Source organism: Globicephala melas, chromosome 5, assembly GCF_963455315.2.
Source record: "Globicephala melas chromosome 5, mGloMel1.2, whole genome shotgun sequence".
NCBI classification, from domain to species: domain Eukaryota; kingdom Metazoa; phylum Chordata; class Mammalia; order Artiodactyla; family Delphinidae; genus Globicephala; species Globicephala melas.
The window spans coordinates 118,529,611-118,549,913 of record NC_083318.1 but is presented as its reverse complement, the minus strand read 5'-3'; the positions used below and the strand labels follow the sequence as shown (position 1 = coordinate 118,549,913).

At 37.9% G+C, this 20,303-nt stretch overlaps 2 protein-coding genes across 6 annotated transcripts in view; one reads left to right on the top strand and one right to left on the bottom strand.

Annotated features, from left to right (window-relative positions):
- Positions 1–38: 38 nt before the first annotated feature.
- On the top strand, positions 39–9,999 carry SCOC (short coiled-coil protein). The gene is given in 5 exon segments (XM_030845100.2): positions 39–83; positions 86–224; positions 6,418–6,489; positions 6,860–6,943; positions 8,385–9,999. Coding segments are annotated over 5 exon segments (483 nt in total). The 3' UTR covers positions 8,528–9,999.
- A 4,765-nt stretch (positions 10,000–14,764) lies between these two features.
- Positions 14,765–20,303, bottom strand: part of CLGN (calmegin) — a 55,887-nt gene continuing 50,348 nt past the window's right edge. For 3 of the 5 annotated variants that reach the window (XM_060299741.1, XM_060299740.1, XM_060299739.1), the window contains 2 exons: positions 19,968–20,127; positions 14,765–18,689 (listed from right to left, as the gene is read on the bottom strand). In XM_060299741.1, coding sequence (XP_060155724.1) covers positions 18,463–18,689; positions 19,968–20,127 — 387 coding nt within the window. In that variant the 3' untranslated portion in view covers positions 14,765–18,462. Of the gene's footprint in view, positions 18,690–18,714; positions 19,863–19,967; positions 20,128–20,303 lie in introns of those variants that run through there. The other 2 variants (XM_030845128.2, XM_060299742.1) reach the window with 2 other exon arrangements.

Sequence of the window (20,303 nt, the reverse complement as noted above, 5' to 3'; positions counted from 1 at the left end):
AGGGTTTGAGGTAGGACGATTGGGGCGTCGTGTAGCTAATGCGCAGGCGTCCCTTCTTGAGTGGGGATTGGCTGGCGACGGGCCGGGCCGGGCCGGGGCGGGACTCCAGCCTCGGCGCACGCTCTGTGGGCGGAGAGGGCGGGGTTGCCGGTGGCAGTTGGTCCGAGTGTCCAGGCCTGAGGTATCCTCCTGGTCCCTCCTCCTGCCGGCTCCTCAAACGGCAGGTGAGGGCCGTCATGGGTCGCGGAGGGCCTGGCCCCGAGCGACTGGAGTTGCGGCCTCGGTACTGACGAGAGCCTGGAGGGAGGGGCGGGATGTACGCGGCTCGGCGTACGGCGACCCGGGAAGAGCGTCCTAAGGCCTGGGCGTTAGGTGGGCGGCCGAGGCCTGGCTCCCCGCAGAACTCCTGCGCAGCCTCTTTTCTCATCCTATCGTTGTTGGGCGCAGAGGTTCCTTTGTGGAGGGCCGCCCGCGGTCCGTGGCGCGGACTTCCTGCCGCCTTCTCCCCGCGGATCCTGAGGCTAAGGCCTCTGTCCGCCCTGAAATGGGACTGCGGGAGGGGCGTTCGGGTGGGTTGGGACCTGGCACGCCTGGACTAGCCCGCGGCTTCTCGGCGGAGAACTCGGAGACGGGGGCGGGGGGAGAGGACGCGGGGGCGGGGAGGGAGCCGAGTGAGCGGTGAAACCAGGGCTGGCGACATCTTTTCAGGCTCTGAAAGTAGCTCCCGGGTTAGTTTCTCAATGGGCATCTTTCAGGGGTCCTGCTGGACAAGTTTGGGGACTTAGGATTGTTGGAAAGGAGAAACAGACATTCCTGAAAGACAGGCTTTTCGTTGTGTATCGATTCCAGTACTATGACGTAATAATATTAAGGACAGATGGTGTGCTCTGTTCCCAACACTGTACCTGAGAATCCAAAGCTCTGTCTATATATTCCGTGCCTGTACTCATTCATTGATTAAACTCAATATAGCTAGCCACTCTGGGGATCTCATTTCTGGTCAAATATTTGGCCAAACAGTCCCTTAATTTTGTGGAATTTAAAATTGGACTTAACCAGAACAAGTCAGAATGTGAAGGGACTTGAACAAGCCATGTTGAAAGTCGTTGCAGCTTGCAGTGAATGAAATTTACCTTCAGTTTTTTAGATAGTAGAAATAGCAAAGAAATTTGACATCAAGCGTTGCAAAATGTTTTGCAAATTTAGATTAGGGTCATATTAAAGTGCCTTCCATTGCATAATGGAAAAAGCAGGGACTTTATAGTTAGATCTGAGTTCAGATTCTCGGTACAGACTTCGGCTGTGAACTCTAAGGCAAGATATGTAGCCTTTCTGAGATACAGGGTCCTCGTTTGTAAAGTGCCATGTCCTGTTGATTTGATGAGCTAATATATGTAAAGAATTTAGTATATTAATGTACAGTGACGTTTAGTAGTCTTGCTAGTTCCTTTAGTAAGTAGATGACAGATGATGAAAATCAGTTTTAGATGCAGAAAAGTTGAGAGGTTTAGGTTGGGTGGATATCAGAAAAGTCTCAAAATCTCAGGTCTCTGTCGTGAGCATACTGTGATGGAGTGATGGAAAAAACTAGACTGGGACATTGTATGTAGTCTTGGCTCTGTCTATGTAAGTATTACTGTGGTCTTAGGTAGGCCATTATCATCTTGGCCTTGGCTTAGTTGTAAAAATGAGGCAAGTGGACCAGGTAATTTTTTAAAATTCTTCTTGTGGCCTGAAGTACAGCTAAAAGGTAGAAAAGATAATAGCTAACATTATTGAATAACTACTGTCTGTTGTTGCAATCACATTATATATATCAACTCATAATGTTCTCACAACAAAACTATGAGGTACATACTGTTATTAACCTCATTTTACAGATGAGGAAACTGAGGCTGAGATGTTAATCTTACCTGAGGTTTCAGAGCTTATAAATAGGAGAGCTAGCATTTGAATCCAGGTAACCTAAATCCGTGTTCTTAATCACTGTGCTAAACTGCCTTTTATGAAGAGCATGTCATGGTACTGTTGGGCATACTAGAAAAGGTAGAGGTGTACTTGGTAAGATGATAGCCTTTGGTCACAGTTGACTGTGAGGGCATGGAAAATGGGTCGATACTAATGCTTGCCACATTTTTGTATCCTTGTTCTTTCCATACTTTTGCTCCCTGGACTTAAGTTATCAGAATAACTCTAGATTCTCTTCCACTGACCAAGGCTAGATGAAGATAGGCACTAAAATTTACTGTGATTTTTGAGAAAAGTTTTATGAGATCTGACCTCGGCTTAGGTCAGAGTTGAGGAATCCCAGACAGTCATATCCATTGCAGAGAGCTAAGGCAGATTTTGGATAAACAGATCAGCTTTAGCACCCCACATTTATTTCGGTGTTCCCACACTTGAGATACTTTTGTCTGGGTTCTCTCTCTCTCTCTTTTTTTTTTTTTTTTGCGGTACGCGGGCCTCTCAGTGTTGTGGCCTCTCCCGTTGCGGAGCACAGGCTCCGGAGCGCAGGCTCAGCAGCCATGGCTCACGGGCCCAGCTGCTCCGAGGCACGTGGGATCTTCCCGGACCGGGTCACGAACTCATGTCCCCTGCATCGGCAGGCGGACTCTCAACCACTGTGCCACCAGGGAAGCCCCTGGGTTCTCTCTCTTTTAATGTCAGGTTTGGATTTATGTGCAGGAGCAGAAGGAGTTGAAAATGAACTCCTAAGAGCACATCTGACACAGCATTGGATTGATATGATAGCAACTATAGATTGAGAAGAAGAATTTTATAGTTGAAAAATTCAATCTTGTGTCAAGTGCACATTATGATGTAGTACTGTGCTAATGTAGGCATTGCAAAGTTTGAGGATTGACCCTATTTTGAAGGAAGTAAAATCCATGGCTAAAATACTTTGACTTAAAGAGCTCAACAAACCTTTTGATCCCATATATAAAATAAATCTGTTTATAATTCTGGATGTCCTGACAGACTTAGAATATATACAGGAGTAGCGTTTTGAGACTGGTCTATTTGATCACATCACAATAAGAAAAAATTGCTACTTGTGTTTTTTTGTTGTTGTCATGCAGAGGCAGCCAGTGATACTCTGGTGTTGCACACGGCTGCCATATACAGTTGGGCAGGTTTTGCACTGTTCAGCCCTCAGGGCAATCTTACATGGGCTATGATGTGAGTAGTGCTGTCTTGGGTTATGTGGTATATCCTATAGCACTGTCCTTGCGCCCTGCTTTTGTGCTCTTGCTTCCACCCCAATCTGGATGTGTTTTTCTAAGAGTAATTTTCTATTGTTTGGGTTATATGTGGCCAAAATTTCAGAAACTGGCTTCTTTTTCCTTACCTACTACATTGGTCAGCCTGGAACACTTTGCATTTATGGAAGGCTTCTGGGTTTAATTTTAGTATTAGACTAAAATACGGGCAAAAGAAGTATAACCCATCCCTATACTAGATCTGATTTCAAAGTTGAGTGCATTGATTTTGTGATTATCTGTTGCTTTGACTGGTGTATCATATCACTCTTCTCAGCTGTCATGAGAATTCTGTTTCAGGTGTATTCTTAAAAAGACTGGATATTAGAAATCTGGAGGATTTAATATACAGGTTTCCCCCTACTATCTGAAAGTAGAGCATTCCTACCTTTTGTAAGCTGAAATGGCGTAAAGTGATGAAGCAATTATCTTAGGACACATCTTGCTAACAGATGCACAAAATAAATAAAACACGGATGCTCACAGACACAGGTCAAAGCTGTGGTGGCTTGAGGCTGAGATGCTGAGTGTAGTTCTCAGGGAAGGAGCTTGGTGTCACTGCTCAGAGTGAGTGCTGCCTCTTGTAACACCTTGCTGCAAAACAAACGCTGAATGCTATTTTTGTTTTTTGCCTTTTTTCACGAAAGTGAAAATCCTCATCAGATTTCTTTTGTTTAGCAAAACAGGTACTAATGTAGGTCTTTTATACAAGTGAAGTGGCGTAAAGCAAACTTTTAAAAAATGGGGAATACTTCTCTCATGTAGCAGGGAAGATAGCCAAGTTGAAGTCTGCTGTTGCTGAGTATTCCCAAGATCACTTACTTTTGCTTTTGGCTGTTACCTCTGTCATCCCTCCCAGACAAGTATCAATAGTTGAAGTGGTATGAAAGTGATCTTCTCTCGGGGAGGGGCCAAATAAAGTTTTCACTGCTAGCACTCTTCCTCTTCAATTATAAAGACACATTGATTGAATGGAGAAGAATAATTTTTGAAGTGTGGTCTTCGAATACTATTATCCAAAGCATTTAATGACTTAAAGAATTTTTGAAAAAAATTTCATAATCTGTTTGGATTTGTGTGTGTGTGTGTGTATAGACATATATATACACATATACACACATATTTATACAGCTGACCCTTGAACAACGATGGTTAGGGGTGCCGACCCTCTGCACGATTGAAAATCCACATATAACTTTACAGCCAGCCTGCCATATACGCAATTCCGCATCTGCAGATTGAACCAACTGTAGGTCGTGTAGTTCTGTAGTAGTATTTATTGAAAAAAATTTGAGTGTAAGTGGACCCGGATAGTTCTAACCCTTGTTCAAGGGTCATCTGTGTGTGTGCGTGTGTGTGCGTGTGTGTGTGTGTGTGTGTATGCAACTATATCTACCTATCTAAAACTTTTTCTGAAGTACAAAGAACCTGATAATTAAAACCAGCGAGGGAGGGGCTTCCCTGGTGGCGCAGTGGTTGAGAGTCCGCCTGCTGATGCAGGGAACATGGGTTCGTGCCCCGATCCGGGAGGATCCCACATACCGCGGAGTGGCTGGGCCCATGAGCCATGGCCGCTGAGCCTGCGCGTCCGGAGCCTGTGCTCCGCAACGGGAGAGACCACGACAGTGAGAGGCCCGCGTACCGCAAAAAAAAAAAAAAAAAAAAAAACAGGGAGAGTAGCGCTAATGCTGTGTAAGTGGGAAGACTTGGGGTAGATGTATTAAGCATTATTTTTAGTGTTACTTCTTTAATAAAACTATGTGTAAAGGAGGTTTAATATCTTTCTTTTTTAGACTGAGTGATCTCTTACTTGAGAGGCAGTTTATACATGTGTACACTGAGCATTCTATTGCCATGTTCATGCCAGCATCTGAAGTGTCATGAGGGAATATACAATACACTGATCACTGTTTTGATTGTGATTCTAGTTCTGGTATGTAGACATCCTTGTTCAGTAGGTTTGGGTTCTACTGTTCAGCATATGGAGGCATAACAATGCCTTGGGTATAGTAGGTGCTCAATAAATACTTGAAGAAAGAGTAACAACATTGACTAAGATCTAAGTTGCTTCACTGAGTAAATTAGATTGGTTAACAAATCTGTTTTCAGTAATAATCTGGTACATTATTTAATAAATTTTGAGCACATTGCATGTGAAATGAATGTTAGCAATAGAGCAGAACATGTTTCACAAGGATTTAGTGCTCTAATATTTTGGAGCCTTTTATGGACACAAGAAAATGTTAATATTTATTTACTCATTTACATCCTAATTAATCTATTTTAATAACCAGGAGGTGACAAGTACATATTTTTCATTTAACCCATATTAGTGTTTCAGATAACGAGTATTTTTCTTTTGAATTTTATGTTTAAAAAGTGTTAATTGATATATATGAAACAGTGTTTTAATAATGAAGAATATTTTTAGAGAGATTTGTCTTCCTTGCTGCCATTATCCTTAATGTAAGAGCTTTTTCAATTTGCTGTGTGTTCTTTATCCATACTAAAGATTTTTCACATAATTTACATCAGTGAATATACAATGGCATAAACATTCTTTCATGTTATTATAGTCATAATTATTTTTAGTAGCCGCTCCATTAGAAATGGCAACTATAATCAACCAGGCTCTGAATGGACAGTTTATGTTGTTTCCAGTTTACTGGGTTATAAATAAGGTTGAAGTAGATTTTTATAGATGTAATTTTTTTCCTTCTTAATTTTTCTTAGGCTAAATTTCCAAGAGTAAAATTACTTTGTAAAAAATATTTAAATGTTTTTATGAATCTTGTTTATTACTGTACTACTTTCCAAAAATATTACGTTTAAAATTTGTGTCCAATATTTTGTGTTAGTTTTTCCATAACTTCGCTAGCATTTATCATTATCTTGTTTTAGAAAAATATTTTACGAAATATACAGTGGTATTTTATTATGCATTTCTTTGAGTACCAAGAAACTCAACATTTTCTCTTATTTACTTAATACTTCTCTTTGTAAACTGTAAATATTCTTTGCTTATTTCCCCACTGGGTATTTATTCTTAGTAAAGCATGTGAAAAGGGTCCTACTGGGTCACTTAATTTTCTTTTGAAAAACAAGCTTATATTTCATTACTCTATGTGTCTGTGTTTCTAACTTTTTCTCATTGCAGACCATTCATCAAGAATTTTGTATCCAAGGCCCAAAAGTTTGTTACCGAAAATGATGAATGCTGACATGGATGGTATGTTCTTCGTTTTCCTTTTTGTATGTTCCTGGTTTTGTGGCGCATACATTGCTTTATTAAGCAACAGAAAGATCAGAGAATCAATACTTAGAAGGCTTTGATCTTGGCCAGTGTACTTATTTATAATCCCATCTAGTTCTAGAAAAGATTTAAGGCAACTTCCATTCTTTAACTATGAGATGTTGGCAAAACATTTTACCTTCACCTTGGTGTCCTCATCTGCCATGTGGGATATAACCTTTTATTTTACAGGGCTCTTGTATAAGTCAAGTAAGAATGAATATAAACCATTTTGCAGATCTTTTAAGTGCTATACTACACAAATGGTAGCTAATATTAACAGTAAATCTGAACCTTTTCATTACAGCAGTTGATGCTGAAAATCAGGTGGAACTGGAGGAGAAAACACGACTTATTAATCAAGTGTTGGAACTCCAACACACCCTTGAAGGTTAGCTTGCATTTTGTATTTTTCTTGACTAACATCCAGGTAATTGAAATTGTAATTGTAAGCAAATTGCTAAATTTTGTTTGTTACTGTGCAGTTTTTAAAAGTATAAATTTCAAAGTCTACTTTGTTTTTTTTCCTCTCCTGCCTGTAGCTTTGGCTGGTAATTTCAAAGAACAGATACGTTTCAATAAGGAGGTCAAATAGTGTTCTTATGCTTCCCTCTTTAAGGTCTAACATAATGAGCCCCGTTTAAGTCCCTGCGTTGTGTTACTAAGTCCACTTTAATAAAGCTTATTTGAGTGTAAAATCAGTGTATTAGCCTCAGGGATTATAAGGGAACTGATCTGAGTTTTTCCATTTTCTAAATGTCTTGCATAAAATTAATTCCACCAGTGAAACATCTTTTGGTTTTCAACGAAATTAAGAGGTGGTGGTGGTTTTTTCTGAAAACAGGTTGAGCAGATCATGTCATTCCAGTGGCTTCCCATCTCACAGTTAATGGAAGCCAGGTTCCTCTCTGTAAGTCTCTCACTTCCCTTTTACCTTTCAGTCCTGTCATATTCCCTGACTAGGACACTTCAACCTCCTTGCTGTTCTTTCAGCAAGCTTCTCCTCAGGGTCTTAGCAGTTGCTGTTCCCCTGTGCTTGAATCTTTTCCCTTAGTCATTTGCATATCTATGTGGCTCGTTCCCTTACTTCCTTTAGGTCTCTAGCGAAATTTCCTTAATCAAAATAGCTATCCCTGACTATACTGTATCACAGGACAACCGCCCTTGGCTTCCTGTGACCCTTACCCTTCTTGCTTTTTCTCCTGACCCCCACCCACCCTAAGCCCCATTAGAATGTCAGCTGGTAAATGGCAAGGGACCTTTTTTGTTACTGTTGCCTCTAGAACAGTGCCTGTCTCTTAGAAGGCACCTCAGTAACTTAGTTGCTGAATGACTGAGGTGTGGTATCTTCTTTTTTTAATCATCAAGACCTGCTCTTTTGAATTTCTTGCTAATGTAAAAATACAAAACGATCAATTGCTTGGAAACTGACTGCCTATATCCAGTATGTGAATTCAGTTATGTTCACCTACACTGTCTTAAATATTACTAGTAAAGACATTATGGTTTTATGATGATATGAACCAAAATTCACATTTTAAAAACAGTGTTTTTTTAAATAACCATTTTAAGAGTTAACTACTTAACAAAAATGCTGTTAAAGAATAACAAAGAATAACATTTAGCCTAATGTGAAATCTCTTTTTAGGGATTTTGGCTATTGATTTGCACTCAGTTTACTTTCTTTACCTTAACTTCTAAAGTAGTCTGAGTTTAAAAACAGAAAATTTAAGGATTGTATTTCTTTTAAGAATGAATCTTAATAACCATTTTATAACACGGAGTCATTGCCATCATTTTATTGACAATGCGCTTTTTTATTTTTCATATAGATCTCTCTGCAAGAGTAGATGCAGTTAAGGAAGAAAATCTGAAGCTAAAATCAGAAAACCAAGTTCTTGGACAATATATAGAAAACCTCATGTCAGCTTCTAGTGTTTTTCAAACAACTGACACAAAAAGCAAAAGAAAATAAGGGATTGATATCGCTTATGTCTTACGGAATTGCTGCTGATCTTTTTTTCTTTAAAACTTGGATAGATTCCAAAAGTTATAGTACTTTTGTTTGTGGCTTCACTGAGTATTTATGAAGATAATGTCAGACCTAAGCAAAATTAAGAGCATAACAGAAGACTTTCATGAGTTTGTGTATTATGTTAGTCTATGAAAATGTGCAAAGGTATTGTAGAGACTTTATAATTAGAAATGCATATATTTATGAAACTTGAAAATGAATGTTATATCAAATTTGCTTTGATTTATAGGTTTAGCATTGTCTTTTATTATAGGCATAGTTAGAGATACAAGAAAATAACCACCGTGTTGTGACAAAGTGACCAAAATCACGTACTGAATGCACAGCTTTATATACCCTGTCCACCATCGTGTGCCTCTTCTCCATTTGCTTTCTTCCCATTTTCCTTCCCCTAAGGAGAAAATTGGTTTCACATTTGTAAAAAGTAATTTCAGTAGTTAATCATCTAAGAGAGTAGCCCGAACTCTGTTGAAACTTAACCAAAATAAGATATTTTCTCAGTTTAGGGCTTATTTGTTATATTTAGTAATAAGATAGGATAGTTGGTTTCTGTTTAATCAATTGAAAACGGGGGCTATAAAGATGAAGATTTTTCTTTGAAACTGAATTATCGTATTGGGAAGATTTGTTGTTAAAAACTTCCTTTGCACAAAATAATCCACTTGATACCTGAAAAGATGAGCTCTGGTTGTGTGTGTGTTTGAAATAGAAAATTTTGAGGAAAAATAGAAATAGGGTAGGAGAAGTATTCAATACTTGGTAAGTACTTGTAACCAACTCCAAACAGTTTTACTCCAGATTTGTGTTATCTCTGGCACAGATTAGATTTGGGCCGGGGGGGGGGGAATATATAAGAAAATGGATTAAGTTTGGCTAACCTTATATAAACCATACCTAGAAGAGAATAAAATTTGGTCTCAGGTTTATTTGCAGTACCCAGATGATCAACTTTGCAAAGTCCCTTAAAAACTGTATTAAGTATCAGAATCATGAATAAAATGGGAGAGTTTTACATGTATACTAATTGATGCTTTCTCAGTATTTTATCTCACTACTTCTCCCAGAATTTTCTGTAAACCCAACTACTGGTTTGCAGAGTTTTAGTCATTTAACACTTTTTAAAAATTTAGTTTGTACATTCCATTTGGTAAAGAAATCAGTATCAGAAGTAATGTTAAAATATTAAATAGGAAAAGAGATCCACTAATATAGTTTATGGTTATTAAATTTAGGCTAATCATGGAATAATCTTAATGTTTGTATTGGTGTTAAGATTTGATGACTTTAGCTGTATGAATATATAATAGTCATACTGCAAACATTTTGCATCCCTTTGTGACCTAATTTTTAAACATTTAAAACTGTGTTGCCATTATGCTTTGCTGTTTAATAAAAAGCTGTTTCAAAAATTGCATGTGTTTTGATATTGTTGCGTAAGTAACTGGGATATATACAGCGGTGCAGTGGTGTATCGGGGTTGTTCAAAGCCACAGGATAAGTAGCATATCTTAAGTACCAGTTACTGGATGTTTAAGGGAATACTATTTTTTTTAACTAATTTGTATTATTTTTGGCTGCATTGGGTCTTCGTTGCTGCATGTGGGCCTTCTCTAGTTGCGGCGAGTGGGGGCTACTCTTCATTGCGGTGCGCGGGCTTATTGCGGTGGCTTCTCTTGTCGCGGAGCACGGGCTCTAGGCACGCAGGCTTCAGTAGTGGTGGCTCGCAGGCTCTAGAGCGCAGGCTCTGTAGCTGTGGCGCATGGGCTTAGTTTCTCCGCGGCATGTGGGATCTTCCAGGACCAGGGCTCGAACCCATGTCCCCTGCATTGGCAGGTGGATTCTCAACCAGTGCGCCACCAGGGAAGTCTGGGGATACTATTCTTATTAAAACAAATATAGGATATTATACCTTAATTTAAAAAATAAAAGCAAAGAATTCAAAGAAAAGGATCCAAGATTGCCAGGGGAAAGGTGGTTGTATTTTTTAGGTTAGGCTAAGCTCTTGTAACGAGATGCAGTGGTAAAAAAAACAAGTTTCTCTTCCAACTAATGGTTCTGAGGTGAGCATTGTAAACTAACAAACAGGCTTTGTGAGCTGAGGATTTCTCTGCCATTTTCAACCGTGGCTTCCAAGTCACACTAGTTATCACCATTCTGATTTGCAGAAAAATGCATGGGGTACACATGCACGGTTTTTGGGTTGGGCCTGCCTGGAAATGGCTCATGTCTTCTCACATTCCCAAGGGCATGGGGATTTAGATGCCAGAGTGGCTGAGAAATGTAGTTGCTGGCTGGAAGCCATATTCCAGCTACGACTTTATTATGGAAGCCGACAGAGGATGAGTGGCAGCAGCTTCAGCCACAGCCCTCTTCTCTCGCTATTAAGTATCTGTGCCCAGCCTTCTTCCCATACACACAATGTACTCAACCTCTCCTCATCCAGTTACTGACTCGGCTCAAAATCTAGGATCTCTGTCAAGGTCTGTCAGTTGTAGATGTGACTCCTAATAGTCTGACCGCCTCTAAACTGATGACAGATTATTTGCTCTGCCCATTTATAATGGTGTAGTGGGGATAGGATACCTAAATAAAAACTCGAAATTTGGACAACGGAATAAAGGGAAACACATCAAAGCAGTTGTGGAATACTTCTGAGAGAGAGACCCTGTGAAGATCCTGTCTCTGATAGTGGACGAAGTTCCTTGATTAGACCCTGACTGTAATCTCTGGCAAGGGACTTCCCTTACCCATTGCTCTCCATGGCTTCCCCCAACTGGAAAGTTATTCCTTGTCCATTCCCCTCACGGGAGTTGTGAAAGCAGTCCAATTCGCGCTGGTGTGAGTCTGCTGCCCATCGTTTGTAGGCCAAGCTCACATTTCTTGGGCTGTACAATTCCCTCAAAAACAACCTTGTTGTCGATATGCTTCAGTTCCATAGGCTAGGAATCACAATTAAGCTCTTTTCTAGACCAAATTCTCAAAAGTTTGCTTGCTTTCCTTCCTCACAGGACCCTGCCTCTCTTTAATGGAGGCTACTTTGAAACCAACTGAAAATAAGACTGCACTGGGACTGCAACACCCAGGTGTCACTGCAGGGCTGGGTCCCTTTGATTGCCTTAACACTTGGAAGGGAAGTCTTAACTGGCCTTCCCCTTCTACCTCCCACACCTCAAAAATAAAACCATTTTGAACCTTTTCTGCTATTCAGGGTGCAGAAGCAATTAGTTTTTCTAATCTTGTGAGGTACCTAATATGTGTGATCCTTCTCTATTCCCTTCCATCTCTGCTTGGACACTGGTAAGTTCCTTCCTGCGATACCTTGCTAAAAGCATCAAGGAACAGCCAATTCATTTCACATTTTGGCTTATCCAACTGCTGTCCTACAGCTGTTAACTCAAGTGACAAAATGTTACCTGGAATACATGCCCCACCTGCTCGTCATATGAATGGTAAACCAGTGCTATATATTCTGTTTTCATTATGGCAATATCTTCAGGATGTCATTTCTATATTAGAAATACAGGTGGTAAAAAAAAAAAAAAGAAATACAGGTGGTAAACAATGTGCACAGGGACTGTGCCTAGCTTCTGATCAAGACTCTCTCCTTGACCAAACTTTAACCAGGTTCTTCTGAGCCCTCTTTGTCTAGGCCTCATCTTAGGCCCTGTCTTCAGCCTGCCTAGTCCAGTTTTAGTAAAAATCCTGCTAAGTGAATCTGATCACCCTGCCTGCCTTCAGCAAGAATCCTGTTAAATCGGCATGGCAAGCACCCTTCTACCCTCGATGTCTCCTCTTAGGAATTTTCCATCCACCAACCCTCCCCCGACCCACTCTGCTCAACGACTATAAATCCCCAGCTGTCTTCACTGTATCTGGAGTTAAGCCCATTCTCTCTCCCCTATGGTGATCGTCTTGGCCCTATTGCGATAGTCCTAAACAAAGTCTTCCTTATTGTTTTAACCAGTGTCAGAAGACATTTTTAATAGTGATACTTCCTAGCTCTAAATGCTGGTGGAATGATGACTGGCAGGATGGAATGATGACCCCGCTTTTCCTCAGGGTCTCCCAGTAGAACTTCCCTCAATACTAACACTAGTATTCCATCCGAAATTTGTCCTCTTTATATTCACTTTGGACTTTACTTATAGCAAGTTAATACAGCTCACAATCCCTTATCTGGAACTCTTGGGACCAGATATTTCAGAATTCGGAATTTTTCATTTCATACTTGGAATACTTTCAGTACTTGGAATCAAATACATTAATATTTTTGTAGCGAAATATATGAATTTAATACTAAGTTACGTAAGTAAAGACTACAGATAGCCTGTCAGGGAGGTCAGGTTTGGCTGCCAAATGAGTTTTGATGTCAAACATGAAAAACTTCAGATTTACAGAGATTTTTGGAATTTGGAATTGTACGTGTAACAATAAATTTGTGGAGAAATAACCAAAATCATCCAAGCATGCAGTTCCAACCAGTTTATGATGTCATATTTATATTCCTGATCAAGTCCTTTCTCCAAACGAGAAGTGAAAGGTGAATTATATATTCTAGCATTACTTTTATGGTCCGAAACAAAGCAAAACTGATCTTAATTCTTTAGAATGCAGTCTTTCTTTACTTTCCCCAATAATTTTGTTTTTCCCTATCTTGAGTTAACACCCTCTAGTGGTTGTCATCAGATATTTCTTCAATGCTGATATAATCAAAATTGCCAGCAAAGACCAGGTATTACTTAGTTGGTGAGACCACTTGTACATCGTGAAAGAACAGAGAATGTGACTAAATGAAAGGTTAATAATTGGAAGAATGACTTAATTGCCTCTAGGTACTCCATCCTAAAAGCAAGCTACAGTCTATTTCACTTAAATCATAGAGATTAATGGTATTTGAAGATATTTACTATAACACGGACTTTATGTTGGCTTTAGGACCTAATTTACCATATAATGGAAGGGGTATTGAGGAGTGATGACAGAAGCTAAAGTAATACATTGTAATCAATTGTATAATGTATTTGCCTTGTTTTAAATTTTCTATTATTATCTATAGATGGCTTATCAAATGTTTAGTCTAAGTAATTAAAACTTGAAATTACTCCAAAATTTTACAAAAGATGTAAAACTCTATTCATTTAAGAAACACAAAATATGTGGTAAGATACTACGTTAGGTGTTAAAAGATCATTTAAAAAAAATTATCCTGTTGCCCATTTTCTCTAAAATTACCATTGCTTTTCCACGTATTTGGATCTCTACAAACTTCAAATGCATTCAAAAATACATTTTCTCTCCCATCAACCTGCTTCATCTGACCTGTCGGATTAGGGATAATTTTATTTCCTTAACTCCTCACAGCTGTCATACTATGGAATGGGAGCTATAATTTGGAAAGAGATTATTAGAATTTATGTAGAAAATGCTACTATTATGTTTAAATAAATCCTTTACATGAGATTTAAGTAGTTATTCCAATATTAACCATATGATATTTCATCTTTAAATCCTGCTGAAGTTAAAAACAGAACCACAATTGAAAAGAGAACAAAAAAGCTTCATAGGTACCTAGAGTGTAATATATTTATGTTTTAACTATTCTAAATAGTTTTCCCTGAAAACTATTAGTTTTCTAAATTAGTATTCTAAATTTCCAAGGTACATTATATTCATAGCTAGTGGTTAATTTTAACACGTAAGCAGGTTTATCCTCTGTGTTTTGCAAATGTAGACTGACACTTTAAAAAGGCTCCTAGTTCTAGTAGTATGTATCTTCCTAGAGGAATGACCAATGGAAGCAAGGTTACCTTAAAAAAATGTTCAAGGAAAAGGAAGTTACTTTAGCCTGGTCAAGTTAAAAAGCCTCTAAAAAGGCCAACTGAAATAAAGGGCAAAATACATTTATTTTTCTCCTTTATTAGAGGAAAGGATAAAACTTAAATCGTTTTAAACAATAAAGTCACATTATGGTGGTAAAAGGAAAAAGCCATTTCGTTATTAAAGAAGACTCTATGCTTTGTCTACTGCATGGATCTAATACACAAATTTAAAACTATCAGGCATGGTACATCCACAGGAAGGAGCAGTGAACTGGCAAAAACTGGTTGCTCAGATTTTACCACTACAAGCTCATGGAGTTGAACCAAATGTGAAAGTTAAAATTAATCTGCAACCAAGAAAGTAAAAACAGCTTTAATAATCTTTAGAAAAAAATGATCATATATAAGACACTTTTCGGCAAGAAGTTTTCCATAAAGTTAAGAAAGGATTTATCTCATGAAGTAGTAATTTACTTTCAGAAACAATCTCATCTAGAATCATTCAGTATATCTAGTTCACTTGGACATTCCAAATACAAAGCAAGAAAGGGAGTCCTTGCAAGATGCGTTAAGTTTAGTCAGTATTAAATAAATACAAAGTATGGTTAACTACATATTAAGATTGTCCACCACCAATTTATGGAAAGTTCAGAACACAGCAATGGAATAAAGCACTTATTTTCATTTTCAGTTCACTCCCTGAAATAAGGAGTGAATAGTGGCTATACTGGCTGTGTTTGGCTTCCTTTATGTCAGAGGAGAAGCTAGAGGCTCCTTTTCCTTATATATAAGCTTTAAATGTACTACTGGGGAGGGGGATGTACAGGAGGCGGGCTTACCCAAGGATGGGATGTATATGTCCATGAAGGAATCCAAAATATTACCCAACTAGTATAGCGTTCTCTAGATAGTTGGTATTAAAGTAGCTCCATGGTCTCAAAGATTTAGATCACCTTCCAAAGGGTCTGTCACCCAAACATGAAAAATTCTTAAATATGTTAAATGGAATAATACAGCTCTACTATAATGTACTTCTGTGACTTTTGGTACCTACAGTCGTTCCTTGGTATCCATGGGGGATTGGTTCCAGGACGCGTGGCAGATACCAAAATCCACAGATGCTCAAGTCCCATAGTTGACCATCCTTATCTGCAGATTCTGCATCAGAGGATTCAACATACCGTGTAGTTCTATAGAATTAATTGAAAACAAAATCTGTGTATAAGTGGACCCACGCAGTTCAAACCTCTGTTGTTAAAGGGTCAACTGTGTTTTAAAAAGAGGAGCAATAGTCTACCATAGAGGCAGCTTTGAAGCTAGATGAGACAATAGATTTGAATTTGTCAGAAGATAGATTTGACTTTGTCAGAAAAAAGATAAAAATACAAAGCATGATGATTGATATCTATTAGCCATTACAATCTCTTAATGATCAGATAAAAGAAAGACTCCCCAATAATAATTTACCTATTAAAGATGGTATCATTTAAAGAAGAAAAAATATTTAAATGTTATTTTCAAGAGCAATGTAGGCATAAGCAATCTTGTAAACAGAGTAAGCCATTCTGGCATAAAACAACTGTAACAGCTTCAAAAAAATCTGTACACCATTTCGTTTTGATAAACCTCTTATCTCTGTATTCAAATATAAGTATGCTGCACTATTGACCAGTGATTCTATGAATGACACATAGACATTTCAGTTTTGTTGATTTGTCTGTCAACAAAGCACCTCTTTAAAGGACTCTATAATTTACGTGAACAATGGACCATAACTATAATTTGACACAAAGGAGGTAAATGTGGGTCACATACAACACTTTCAATTGTTGATAGAAACAAACAACCATACAGAAACTTTATTGCATTTAGCTCTGTACAACAGAACTCACTCTTATGTATACTGTGGAACTACCAGTTATACTGTAGTATAGCCGTTTAAGGGGAAATTCCAATAACTGATTCTTCCAATAGCAGTGAAGTTGCTGCATATTATTTTGCTCTGTAGAAACCAAAACTTTCTCCAAACTATTAAAACTGTGTAACTTCTAATGCTATTAATCTCTTAAAATTTGACATGTAATGTGCCACTTTTCTTTTATTCTAAATTCAAAGACCAGGTTAACTTCAAAGTGTTTTTTTTTCTGAAAAATAAGATTAAAATAAATGTCTGGAAGAATATCATTGCTAGATAGTAGAAACAGGATGTGCAGATTGAGTCTAGTTCACTTGAGAATGCCAACTCTCTCTCTTAGGAATTAAAAATACTTGAATACAGGTTACTCCTTTCGTACTCTTCTTTTGCGTACTGACTTTACTGGCCCATCTCCAGATCCTGTGCCCTCATCTGCTTCCCTCATCTGGGGAAAAAAAAATGAAAACGTTTATTTTCATACAGTGGGCAACTAGTAGAGAATAGTAAATAATGTATTTCTTATTCTCTAAAATACATGTTTCTAACAAAACATCTTTATGTTTATATATGTATATATCTTTATTTTTATGGTCCTTTACTTAATAACTGATCAAAAACGTGTATATAAATTGATGTTTCAATTTGTTCATCTTTTGCCATGATTACATTTTTAGAATAACTGTTTGTCAAATATGCATCTGACAAGGAATAATGCTAATAACTCAATTCATGATTTTATTTCATGATTTACAACTTAATCTAATGTCATGGTTAATTAAAGGTTACATGATATTTTCATTGTGGGATATTAAGCATTAACTATACATCACAATGTTTCTGTAAGTAATGAATTGCTGAGCTGGTTTTACAGAGACTTTTTCAGAACTTCTGGTACCTAACACTTTGAGAAAAATTAACAGAGAGGAAAGGGAAACATTAAACTTATGGTTTGGGCTTTTTCTCTCCTTTAATTCTATCCTTCCAGAATAATCATTTATATATAAATTAAACTTGTATAACAATAAAATAATGCAGGTATTATACAAAATAGTTATAATTATTTCTAAAGGTTATATTATATAAAAATTGATTTATTTTAGCTCACTGACAAACATATAAGAAGATTAAAAGACTGAAAAGATGGAATTTAGATACTTTTAAAAGTACACAAAATATTTTACAAAGCAAAATATAACTAGAATACACATTCAGTGAATGATTCCAAATATTATTATTAAAAGAGTGACGGCGGGAAACAAGGACTGCTTAAAACTCTGTTCTGAAAGAAATTATCTTCACCCAGCTCCCTCTAAATAAAGATATTCATACTAGATAATGAGCCCCAAAGCCCATTTAAAAAAAACTCACTAGGCAGCTAAGACCAGTAACCAGGTATATGTACCGAATAAGCTTTAGAAAACAATTAAAACAATAACAACAGAAGTTTATCTGGAAGATTTCTTCAAATAAACAAAATAGCAAGTTTATCTCATCACATGCAACAGTCCAGGCATAACGGACCTTTACCCTACCTAACTCTAAGCTATGAGAGTGCTGGGGACGGTGACCGGCAGGTGGGGTTATGCAGCTCTTAGAGGGCTAGAGAAGCAGAGAAAACAGGCTTGGTGGGTATATACTAGGTGAAAGAAGAAAGCTCGGGTTCTGAATTATACCTGGATGGTTTCTGATTCCATAATAACTGACTATAAAAAAAGGCACTGTGGAAAGTTCTGTCATACATCAGGATGGAAAAGGGGGCAGACATATCAAGTTAATGAAAAACTAGTTTATTAAAGATTTGAGAAAAACACCATTACCAGGCATAGTACTCAACTACCCAATGAATGCAATCTTTCAAAATGTTACAGTAAATAACTGTGACAGTGAGAACGTTTTCACAATGGCTAAAAGAAAATTGTCTTGTAATAAACAGACTTACTTTTTAAATATTCAGATGGTCTGCTTATTACACCTTTCAACAAAACACTTTAATGAAGTCATTTTTTACAGACGTAGCTCTCTCTTTATATTTTGTAAACCAAAGGCTTACTTTATACTGTTTCATTAGGCATTAAGAGGACATAAATTACATTATTTTCATGCTTTCCTTAAGGATACATTTTAAAGCAATATGTATGCTCTTAAGAAAGCTGGGAGAAATATGGCAAAAAATTCTTCAAAAACCAGATTGCTTTTATTAAATATTTTTTTATGGAATAACAGTCATACATAGAAACTAGTTTATTTTCTGTTAAAGAGTTGCTTACCTCATCCTCTGACCCAGACTTATTTGATTTATTACCTTCTTCTTGTCTTTCTATGATTTCAATTTCTTCTTCACTCTTTTCCTCAGGTTCACCTTCCTCTTCTAGAATTTTTTATTAAATAGATTTTATTAAAGGCAAAAACTCGAATTAGAATTTTGCTACTTAAAAGTATTAAATAAAAGTGGAGGGATGTATTTAAATTCCAATATTTATAAGCAATTTCTTCCATTAGACCTTTATAAAATTTAAATAGAAATATTTATTTTATCATTTTATAAATAAATCATCATATTTGAGGAAAGGGGCAGGTTTGAAGAATTTTAAAGCACTCTGTATGTAAAATGAAAACCAAAGAATGTGTGTGTGTGTGTATGTGTGTGTGTACACACATATACGTAAACATACATGTGTGCATGTGTGTTTTGAGGGAGTATGTTTTTTAAGTCAACTGTTGCATCAACTATTAAGTTAAAAACAGTGCTCAAGATATAATTTAGGTTATAAAGGGCTCATTCTGGAGCCTGGCTTGGGATGCCTGACAAATATCAATAGTTTTATTGCTACCTCAATGTGCATAAGGAAGTCACATTGGAGAGGCACCAAAAAGCCTCAGCTGTCTTCAGTTCTAACATCTTCTGGAGTTTAGTAGAGGGTGGCAAGGGGACGTATGATTTAGCAATGCTTTCAAGAGATTAAACTGTTCGTTCCACATGATAAATTATCTGATAAACAACAGCCCTTGGGAGACTTGGTGTGGATTTTGTTGCTGCAATCACCTGCCTTAAACCGATTACTCTTCTACAGAAGCCATGGTTTGTACCTCCCATCTCATCCTTGGAGGGGAGAAAAATCTTTGCAAAAAGCTATGGCAGGGCTTCCCTGGTGGCGCAGTGGTTGGGAGTCCGCCTGCCGATGCAGGGGACACGGGTTCATGCCCCGGTCCGGGAAGATCCCACATGCCATGGATCGGCTGCGCCCGTGAGCCACGGCCGCTGAGCCTGCGCGTCTGGAGCCTGTTGCTCCGCAACGGGAGAGGCCACAACAGTGAGAGGCCCGCGTACCGCAAAAAAACAAACAAACAAACAACAACAAAAACAAGCTATGGCATATGGGATTCATAGTTGCTAGGTTCTGAAGCAAGTGAACAATTTTTACACCTCTTTCTTCCTAGAAAACAAAAGTCATACATTGGATGTCTGCTCAGGTACAACCCAGGCAAGGATGTTACTCCTCTTCGCCAGTCACGCCTTCTCGAGGATTCAAATGGTATAAATCTGACAATAAACAAGTGCAACAGCCAGTGTTTACCACTTAATCTACTATTTTAAGTGAGCTCTGCCCAGCTTTGTCCCCATTATAAATCACCGTCATCGTCTTACCTTTTTCAAGAATTTCACCATCACTTTGCTGTTTTTCCTCTTCCAAGTCTACTGGTTTCTCCAGGGCTGCTTTCTCTCCCTTTACTTCTTGCTCTAGTGCCCCCTTTGTTTGTGGTTTACATATGTCCAGTTTTTTGAACTCTGCATCTTCATATCTTTTCTGTCGCAGTTTAACACAAGCTATTTTTACTAAAAGCAAAGCACTATTTACAAAAAGATTTTTTTTGCAATAAGTGATATCATAGTGAACTATCAGTAAAAACTTACAGGCAATTTAGTTTATTACTTTTAAGAGCCACTTGCTCCAATATAGAACTCCTAAACACTAAGAGATTT